Here is an 11,239-nt window from a genome sequence, read left to right on the forward strand (position 1 = left end):
CCAGAGTACCAAAGAGGATAAATGCAAAAAAACCCCAAAGCAAACAAAACCCAGCTATACCTACACACGTCATTTTCAAACTACAGAAAATCAAAGCTAACGAAAAAATTCTGAAAGAAACCAGAAAAAAAAAAATACCAAACCTATTGAGGAACAAAGTTAAGAATTATACCCAACTTCTCAGAAACAAGCAAGCAAGAAGAGGGTGAAGTAAAATACTTAAAGTGTTGAAAGAAAGAAAACACCAATCTAGAATTCTGTACTTTGTAAAATTAATCTTTCAAAAGTAAAGGAAAAATAAAGACTTTCTCGGGCAAACAAAAATTGAGGGAATTTGTTGCCAATAGGCCTGCCCTGCAAGAAATGTTAAAAGAAATTCTTTAGAGAAAAGGAAAATAATATAAGTCAGAGAACCAGATTTGCATTAAGAAAGGAAGAGCATCGAAGGAATAAATGAAGGCAAAATTAAAATGAGGGATAGTTACAGAACCAAAATGAAGGAAAGATGGAAGGAAGAAGGAAAAAAGTAACACTGCTTGATGGAAAAAGAGAGTGTACTAGAAGTACTAAGAATGGAAAGGGGAAGCCAAGCCAGGAAAAATAATTTTGTTAGAAATAAACCACAAAATGGATAAATTACATGCATGTAATCAACAGCTAGCAATAGCATATTCCCAACAAATCTGACATACCTACATCTCTGATGAAATTTTGAGGTCTATGTCCGGTGTCTACAAAATGTTGGCAGTAATCATTATGGGGATTTAAACTCTGTGTTCCCTAAAGAAAACGTCAAAATTAAATTAATAGCATTCGCTCTGATGGCAGACACACTAACTCTGTACTTTATTTTTTATTATGAGGCCATACAAAATATGTTAACTGACATTAAAAAAAACCAGAAAACATCACTATTAAAATAACAGTATTACAATTCAGTATCTACAGACGTTAATAAAGCATTATCTCATCCTAAATAGCCAAGCATCAGAAGAATATTTCATGAATAATTTTAAATCACCTTTATTTTATAATAATGACCCCTCAATAACTGAAAAAATCTTGAAAACAAGTAAGTATTTAAAATCTTTTCAGGCACAGAGCTAAAATGTGAAGTTATGGACTTGAAAATTATTTATTTACCTTAAGAAAAGTACTAGAATCTTTGTAAATCTCTTCTTCATATGGCAAATTCTCTTCCTCCTGTTGCATTTCTAATTCATCCTTGGAAAAGGAAGTATACATTTTATGTATAAGAGGAGTATCTTACATATTATGATATCTCGAGTATTAAGACTCATATAAATATTTTCTTTCCCTAAGATACAATAAAGTTTTCAAATTACTGTTAAAGTCAAACATTGAAGTCAGGACTTCCCTGGTGGTCCAGTGGTTAAGAATCCGCATTCTAATACAGGGGACGCAGGTTGGATCCCTGCTCGGGGAACTAAGATCCCATGTGCCGTGGGGAACTAAGATCCCACATGCCATGGGGCAACTAAGCCCGTGCACGCACCCGACAGCTAGAGAGAAGCCCACGCGCGGCAATGAAGAGCCCACATGCCACAACTAAAGCCCGATGCAGCCAAATAAATAAATAAATAATTAAATAAAATACAAATTAAAAAAAAATTTTTTTAATCTAGAAAACAAAAAAAATTGAAGTTTTTGCTTTCCCATCATTAGCTGTAACTAGTTATGTTTATAATATATAAAATACATATTTCTTTTTCATTCTCATCAGTAATAATTGTCTATAACTACTAATTTTGTTGACTAAGTTATCTAGGATTATTTATCTCTGATATAATACCTTAAATATTAGAATTTAGCTCGAATCATGAAAGATACGACCACCAATGGGGCAATTTCATTTCTACTAAATCAAACTATATGAAACTGCTATTTTATAAGTCAAAAATGCTAAAACATCAGAAACTGTATATGGTTTGACCTAATATAATCACAAATAGTTAAGTTATATAAAAGGATATATCAAATGCAACCAACACGCAAGAGAATATTTATGAAATTAGATAATTATACCTAAAGATTTACTGAAACTATTTATTCTCTTCTCTATTGAATATAGTTGTATGACAATTAATTTGAAAAAAATGGAGGTAGGTTTTTTTGTCCTTAACTTTCTTTCTTTTCAACTACATATTGTAATTACAAGTTGAGAAGCTGGGTTTTTGCCTTGGGCCCCTGTCAGAAATGGTTCTACACTGCTGTCTAGCCCATGAGTTCTCAAAATATTTTAATTTGACTACCCTATATTGTTAACATGGAATAATGCAACTCAAAAAAGACAGTATTGTAGCCTCTCGAAATATGATCGAATTATCCAAAGTTTCTGATACATCTACCTCTTTACTCTTATTTAAGAATGCTATCACCTAGTGCTTACTAGGCATTACGCTAAGTGCTTTATATACATCACCTAATTCAATCCACATACCTCTTGTGTTAAACTGATATAAATGTCTTAATTTACCTAATTACATACACACTACCAACAATTATTCAGTATTCTGTCAAAATTCAGCTTCTGTCAAATTTTGTTTTCCTGGGTAAGACTCTACAGATTGTAAGGACTTATTTTCTTCTTGACCATAAAATTGTTCCATTCTCTACTTGCCTTATATTCTTCCATTTTGTCTTCATCTGTCTCTCCTTCATCCTGATACTTACGTTTTGCATTTGGAGCAGAGGTATCATAGGAAGCCCTGAAAATTAAAACTGAAATATCACTCACAAATATATACAAGATGTATAAATGTATCCATTAATAATATTAAAGAACCGGTTATAAAAACAGAACAAGGCAAATTTTTCCTGACTAAACAGTATCTATTCACCCAGTTTATAAATCTTAAAAGTATCACAACCTGATGAATAATCTGTACTTTATTTTTATGAGAAAGCAAACAAATAAGAAACTAAGCTTTTATAAGGTATGTATGACAAAAAGAAACTTCTACATTATGTATCATTCTAATCTGTCTTGAGCAAAACTGATGTTCTATAAAGGATCATAATGGACTACTACAAGCAACTATATGCCAATAAAATGGACAACCTGGAAGAAATGGACAAATTCTTAGAAAGGTAAAAAATTCCCAGACTGAACCAGGAAGAAACAGAAAATATAAACCGACCAATCACAAGTAATTAAATTGAGACTGTAATTAAAAATCTTCCATCAAACAAAAGTCCAGGAGCAGACGGCTTCACAGGTGAATTCTATCAAACATTTAGAGAAGAGCTAACACCCATCCTTCTCAAACTCTTCCAAAAAATTGCAGAGGAAGGGACACTCCCAAACTCATTCTTTGAGGCCACCATCACCCTCACCCTGATACCAAAACCTGACAAAGATACTATAAAAAAAGAAAATTACAGACCAATATCACTCATGAATATAGATGCAAAAATCCTCAACAGAATACTAGCAAACAGAATCCAACAACACATTAAAAGGATCATACACCATGATCAAGTGGGATTTATCCCAGGGATGCAAGGATTCTTGAATATATGCAAATCCATCAATGTGATACACCATATCAACAAATTAAAGAATAAAAACCATATGATCATCTCAATAGATGCAGAGAAAATTCGACAAAAATTTGACAAAATTAACACCCATTTAAGATAAAAACTCTCCAGAAAATGGGCATAGAGGGAACCTACCTCAACATAATAAAGGACATATATGACAAACCCACAGCAAACATCATTCTCAATGGTGAAAAACTGAAAGCATTTCCTCTAAGATGAGGAACAAGACAAGGATGTCCACTCTCACCGCTATTATTCAACATAGTTTTGGAAGTCCTAGCCACGGCAATCAGAAAAGAAAAAGAAGTAAAAGGAATACAAATCGGAGGGACTTCCCTGGTGGCGCAGTGGTTAAGAATCCACCTGCCAGTGCAGGGGACACGGGTTCGAGCCCTAGGCTGGGAAGATCCCACATGCCGCAGAGCAACGAAGCCCATGCGCCACAACTACTGAGCCTGCGCTCTAGAGCCCACGAGCCACAACTAATGAAGTCCATGTGCCTAGAGCCCATGCTCTGCAACAAGAGAAGCCACCACAATGAGAAGCCCACGCACCACAATGAAGAGTAGCCCCTGCTCGCCGCAAGTAGAGAAAGCCTGTGCACAGCAATGAAGACCCAACGTGGCGAAAAATAAATAAATATTTTTTTTAAAAAAGGAATACAAATTGGAAAAGAAGAGGTAAAACCGTTGCTGTTTGCAGATGACATGATAATATACATAGAAAAATCCTACAGATGCCACCAGAAAACTACTAGAGCTAATCAATGAATTTGGTACAGGATACAAAATTAATGCACAGAAATCTCTTGCATTCCTATACACTAACTACAAAAGATCAGAAAAATAAATTAAGGAAACAATCCCATTTACCAATGCAACAAAAAGAATAAAATACCTAGGAATAAACCTACCTAATGAGGCCAAAGACCTGTACTCACAAAACTATAAAACACTGATGAAAGAAATCAAATATGACACAGATGGAAAGATATACCATGTTTTTGGATCTGAAGAATCAATATTGTGAAAATGACTATACTACCCAAAGCAATCTACAGATTCAATGCAATCCCTATCAAATCACTAAAGGCATTTTTCACAGAATCAGAACAAAGAATTTTACAATTTATATAGAAACAGAAAAGATGCCAAATAGCCAAAGCAATCTTGAGAAAGAAAAACAGAACTGGAGGAACCAGGCTCCCAACTTCAGACTAAACTACAAAGCTACAGTAATCAAGACAGTATGGTACTGGCACAAAAAAAGAAATATAGATCAGTGGAACAGGATAGAAAGCCCAGAGATAAACTCACACACCTATGGTCACCTTATCTTTGATAAAGGAGGCAAGAATATAGAGTGGAGAAAAGTCAGCCTCTTCAATAAATGGTGCTGGGAAAACTGGACAGCTACGTGTAAAAGAATGAGATCAGAACACTACCTAACACCATACACAAAAATAAACTCAAAATGGGTTAAAGACCTAAATGTAAGACTGGACACCATAAAACTGTTAGAGGAAAATGTAGGAAAAACACTCTTTGACATAAATCACAGCAAGCTCTTTTTTGACCCACCTCCTAGAGTAATAAAAATAAAAAACAAACAAATGGGACCTAATGAAACTTCAAAGCTTTTGCACAGCAAAGGAAACCATAAACAAGACGAAAAGACAACCCTCAGAATGGGAGAAAATATTTGCAAACAAATCAACGGACAAAGGATTAATCTCCAAAATATATAAACAGCTCATTCAGCTCAATATTAAAGAAACAAACACCCCAATCAAAAAATGGGCAGAAGACCTAAATAGACATTTCTCCAAAGAAGACATACAGACGGCCACGAAGCACATGAAAAGATGCTCAACATCACTAATGATTAGAGAAATGCAAATCAAAACTACAATGAGGTATCACCTCACACCAGTTAGAATGGGCATCATCAGAAAATCTACAAACAACAAATGCTGGAGAGGGTGTGGAGAAAAGGGAACCCTCTTGCACTGTTGGTGGGACTGTAAATTGATACAGCCACTATGGAGAACAATATGGAGGTTCCTTAAAAAACTAAAAATAGAATTACCATATGACCCAGCAATCCCACTACTGGGCATATACCCAGAGAAAACCGTAATTCAAAAAGACACATGCACCCGAATGTTCATTGCAGCACTATTTACAATAGCCAGGTCATGGAAGCAACCTAAAGGCCCATCAACAGACGAATGGATAAAGAAGTTGTGGTACATATATACAATGGAATATTACTCAGCCATAAAAAGGAACGAAATTGAGTCATTTGTTGAGACGTGGATGGATCTAGAGACTGTCATACAGAGTGAAGTAAGTCAGAAAGAGAAAAACAAATATCGTATATTAACACATATATGTGAAATCTAGAAAATGGTACAGATGAACCTATTTGCAGGGCAGGAATAGAGACAAAGATGTAGAGAACGGATGGGTGGACACAGGGGGCAGAGGGAAGGGGAGGGTGGGATGAACTGGGAGATTAGGACTGACATATGTTCACTACCATGTGTAAAATACATAGCTAGTGGGAACCTTCTGTATAGCACAGGGAGCTCAGCTTCGTGCTCTGTGATGACCTAGATGGGTGGGATAGGAGGGGGTGGGAGGGAGGTCCAAGAGGGAGGGGATATATGTATACATATAGCTGATTCACTTCACTGTACAGCAGAAACTAACACAACATTGTAAAGTAATTATACTCCAATAAAAAAAAATTGATAACTACAACACTGAAAAATTCTAAATGCTTTATGAACTATCAAATCAATACCACTTTTAGGGCAAACTGTGTTTTTTTAATAAGGATTTTAAAAATAAAATTATATATGGCATATAAGCTAATTCCTAGCCTAACATTCCATTTTCTAACTACTTTATAATTGAAAACTTACTGTATTCAGATAGGAAGTATTTCATAATTCATGAACTAACAATAAAAACCAATGTTTCCTAAATCTGTATGCTGATGCTTATAACAACACACTTCATACCTAGGATTATTGTTTATTAAAACAGTGATCCTTTCACAAATATTAACATGTCAATAAAAAAAAATTATTCAACTGACCTGCAAGTTTCTCTTGTTTCAGCAATTTCTCTCTGCTCATCTTTGCTATTTAACACAGCACCAATACTGTCAGCACTTTCAGCTCCCAACTGAGAAAAGGCAAAAACCAAAAATTAGATGACAGTGTACTGAATAGCCTTCCTAGTCATTTGTAGCAGCATTTAATACATCAAGTATTAAAAAAAAAAAAAAAAACCCATAACTACTGCAGCAGGCAAATGGATGAATTACCTTGCAGGAAAAACAGAAAACACCTTGGAGCAAAACCATGTTAATTAAGAATGATTTTGCCAGCTGAAAAGTATTTTATGTTTTCAGTTATTTTGAAATTAAAACAATTAACTTGAGCCAATCCTCTACTTTTAAAGCAAATAATAAAACACAGTTTAGCAGCAGTAGCAATAACAAAATAAAAAAAAAGCAGCTAACATACAGGGTTTATAGTGTGACAGGCACTACGTTAAACACTTTGCATCCATCGGCTCACGTATTGTACCTTATTTTTATTCCATGCTGTAATAAATACCTTTTCAGTTTTATTCAAGCCAAGTCTTTATAATGATTATAGGCACAATACTAAACTTTACAAAAACCTGAAAAATAGTCATGCAAATTCGGGTTGGCAGTTCGGGAAATTTTGCAAAATACAACAAATGTAAACAAATCACTAGTTGAGATAAAGCCTGGCTACACAGTGTGGGATCAATTCATGGAAAACTTTAAAAGCCAAACCAAGAAGTATAGAATGCAATTTACAGGCCATGAGGAACCACTTAATATTTTTAAGCACACGAAGGGCATGAGGAAATCTGCATTAAATAATCCCTTAGCTCAAGAAAGGTGAGAAGGCACACTACAATATTAGAGCTGCAAGTCCCCAGCCTTGATCTTAAACAATTACCACTGCCTCTTTAGACTACCCACCTCATGACTTCCCTAAGGTTTCCCCAATGATAAATCTCTTCCAATATATCAACTGTTCCTGATATTTTAACTCTTCCATAAAATCTTCCTGACCCCTATTCTCTTTAGTCAGAAAACACATTTATTCTCATAGGTGGAATGCTTTCTAACCTTCTTCCCAAGACTGACTCCACTCCCTTCAAATCTCAGATGAGTACATTTCCTCTGAGGGTCCTTCCATGAACACTATATACAGAATAGGTAGCCTCCTTTCCATTATTTTTACCTCCTCATTTCCTCATTAAGATCATAGCACTTAATACACCCTTTTTGTTTTACTTTTATTTATTTGTTTCACGATCACTACCACAACTTCCAATTTTTTATTTGTACAATTCAATTACTTTATCAGTTTACTTTTGTTTACTTCTCCCCCACTGAAATGTTAGCTCACTGAGGGGAAGAACTCTGTCCTGTTGATATCTGTATGTTCAGCAGCTACTATAACATCTGACTTATAGTACATGTTTATAAATATGTGAATGAACCAATGAGATTTTCTACCAAGGTGTAAATTAGAATACAATGTTTTACAAGTTGTGCTTACATATATAATTGTCTTCTCATGCTCCAACATTTTTAAAAAATTGTGGAATGACTGGAGTAATAGACTTTCCATTGTGGTAGCACTAAATATATTATTTGAATAATTATGACAATTTGGTATCATTTGAAAAGCACGTATAATTTTTTGAAACAAAGCTACAAGTTAAATAAAAACAGGTGTAAATCGTTGATGATAGCATCAAGTGCCACAATCATGGTCTGGGCCTATATACTACATCCGATATCTTCATCCAGCAGCCAAAAAGTAAGTCAAGCAAATTATACACACTTGAGTTGTGCTCTACTCTGACAGATCATCAATCAACAAAAATTTATTAAAAACTTACTCTGGGCAAGAAACAAAGTTAGGATAGAAGATTAAGCCAACAGGAATTAAATGCAAAGACGTTGCACGCAAACTGTTTATATTCTGTATGATGGTTAATAATATACAGTAGTGGACTCAACAGTAAGGAAAATGGATGCTCAGAGGGAGAAGAGCCTAAGCCAGGGAGATCACAATAGGTTTCATCACAAAATTCTGACCTGGGCTGTCACAGAGGATAGACAGAAATCAGAAAGGACAATTTTTAAAAATCATAAAGTATGTACTGCACAAATCATGTTCTGGAGAGTAATAAACCAGTCTGTCTTGTTCATACAGAGAAAAGTAAGTGAAAGAAAGGCTGAAATTAGTTGGTAAAGTGGAAGTCTGTCATTGATTATATTGTACATCCTTACTTAGGTGGAAAGGTTCCTATCCAACTGTACTAGGAGGCAGCCATGTGTATTGCAAAGGCCTAAAACTGCAGCCTGCAAATGTAAAAGGTTTGCGGCCTTCAGCATATAACAAATTCCCTGAGCTTTATTTTCTTCATCTATAAGACACAGATAGCATCTGACTAGTATGATCAAATATACTGTATGTACAAGCTTGGCAGAGTCCTGACACACAGAAAGGACTTAATAAATGGCAGCCATTATTAAATTCTGTGCAGTATGTAAGCTCTCTGAGGGTAGGACCACCTATTATTATTCATAGCTGAATTGCCAATGTCTACAAAAGCTCCTGGCACATAGTAAGACACTCAACCAATCATTGTTTACTATTTTGAGTCAAACAGACGTTCGAATTCAAAACTAAAGAGTAAGAATCTTGGTGGTAACAAAGCTCCCGAACATTTTTGAAGATAACATAATAGAAACTGGGAAAAGGAAGGCTTGGAAAAGATACCTGATTTGTCTAGAATCATTATGCCAGGAACAGATCTGATTCCAAATGCCCCCTTTTTTTTTGGCCGCGCGTTTGTGGGATCTTAGTTCCCGACCACAGATTGAACCCGGGCCACAGCAGTGAAAGCGCTGAGTCCTAACCACTGGACCACCAGGGAACTCCCTAAACGCCAACATTTTTAACACTGTACCATAAATCTTTTCATCAGATCATAAAAGAGGATAGGTCTCAGATTTCCATGTACTAAAACGAAAATTTATTACTGAAAAAAATAACAGTAAGATGCCTCATCAAGCCTGTGAGCATTTCCCCCACCCCTTTTACCGGTCTGAGTGGCGGAAAGTAAAACACAACCTCTAACTTTAATTAAGCAGAGGTGTGCATCTGCATTTTCTGCTTGTGTACTCTACTAACCAAGTGTTAACTTACTCATACACAAGAGGGAGTGAAGCCAAGATTTGGAGAGACAAACCTGGGTTCAATTTTCTGGCCCAGAGGTGAAGGAGCCGGGGCAAAAATTAACCTCTGGAGCCTCTGTTTCATTATCCGATAAGTGAAGACAATATTACCTATTTCAGAGATTTGTTGTGACCGATACAGATTAAGAATTCAAACATTAGCTGCGGGTGAGGACGAGGATACCGTACACGACACAGTCGACTGCAATACGCATCATGCAGAATCTAAAATTTACACTCAGGCTACTACCAATGCAGTCGTTAGACACTATCCCAGAGAAAATACTGTAAACCTGGCCCACAATGAAGCCACAATCTCAAGAGTCGGGTGCTGATTACGAAGAAAGGCAAGACACAAACCACCATTTAAAAAGTGAACAGAAATTCTGGAGGATAGCAAGTCACTTTTCTTTGCGTGAACTGCAGTAACTTATACACAAAGACCACTGTATTCTCATCATTGAGCACCACTCGGCGGCCATTCCATAACGGCTGCTGAAGACCAAGTGTGACGTTCGGTTTAGCACCACCACAATGACCGCGAGGTAAAACAGGAAAAGATTCGGGGTACCCCGGGAGTTGAGAACAAGAGGGTAGGCGGGCGCAGGGATTAAGGTCGCGGGACTAGAAAGGACTGCACCGCGGCCGGTAAGGAGACAGAAAAGGGGGAAGGAGGGAAGAGGCCGACCGCGCACGCGCATTCGCGATCCCACGCTGGGCCGCGGACCTGCTGCGCGAGAAGCTGTCGCCGTAACTTCTGCCGCTCCCGGATCTCCTGCAAGCGGCTGTCCATGTCCCAACTCTTGTTTTCCACTGCCTCGAAAACTTGGTAATGAGCGGACGAATCCCCGCCCAATTTTTCTTCGGAGACTGTGGAACACAAAATTCTCCAGGAGCTTCAAGCGGCGTCTGCCCACTATTTTTTCCTCAATAGGTGTTTCCGGCGCGGCCGGAATTTGGCGCCACCGCTCCCGGAAGTCCCGCCTCCTTCTGGACGCCCGCGATTTGCCGCTGCCTAGACGGGGCCTAATCAGGGTCCTGCGATGCCGGCGCCAGAGGCGTCTCCGGAGGCTTCGGCCGTCCAGAGCCGGGGCTGTCGGAGCTGTGCGGGCGAATCGCTTGACCCCCTCACTTGCCCCTTCCTGGGACTTCAGGCTCCCTTAGTCTGTCAGCACTGTTGCCAAGTGGTGGGCTGTTTTGTTGATTCCCTTTTCCATTAGTTCCCCAGTTGCCAGTTCTGACGTTTTAAACATTGCCAGATACCCGTTTTTTCGTGAAAGCACTAACGCGAGTCACATTGCGGGGTTTGAACCCTGGACTGTCGTTTACTAGCTGAGTGGCCTTGGCTAGATAATTAACCTCTATG

At 37.4% G+C, this 11,239-nt stretch overlaps 1 protein-coding gene across 3 annotated transcripts in view; it reads right to left on the bottom strand.

Moving 5' to 3' along the window:
* METTL14 (methyltransferase 14, N6-adenosine-methyltransferase subunit) overlaps positions 1 to 10,813 on the bottom strand; it is a 55,568-nt gene extending 44,755 nt beyond the window's left edge. For all 3 annotated transcript variants that reach the window (XR_009701082.1, XR_009701081.1, XM_061192037.1), the window contains exons 1-5: positions 10,601 to 10,813; positions 6,673 to 6,761; positions 2,642 to 2,729; positions 1,144 to 1,224; positions 693 to 780 (exon numbers count right to left, since the gene is read on the bottom strand). Coding sequence is in view for 1 of the 3 variants with exons in the window: in XM_061192037.1 (XP_061048020.1) it covers positions 693 to 780; positions 1,144 to 1,224; positions 2,642 to 2,729; positions 6,673 to 6,761; positions 10,601 to 10,666 (412 nt within the window). In the remaining 2 variants the exon portion in view is untranslated. The remainder of the gene's footprint in view (positions 1 to 692; positions 781 to 1,143; positions 1,225 to 2,641; positions 2,730 to 6,672; positions 6,762 to 10,600) is intronic.
* Positions 10,814 to 11,239: the final 426 nt, after the last annotated feature.

The sequence above is a fragment of the Eubalaena glacialis genome, chromosome 5 (genome assembly GCF_028564815.1).
Source record: "Eubalaena glacialis isolate mEubGla1 chromosome 5, mEubGla1.1.hap2.+ XY, whole genome shotgun sequence".
Classification (NCBI taxonomy): domain Eukaryota; kingdom Metazoa; phylum Chordata; class Mammalia; order Artiodactyla; family Balaenidae; genus Eubalaena; species Eubalaena glacialis.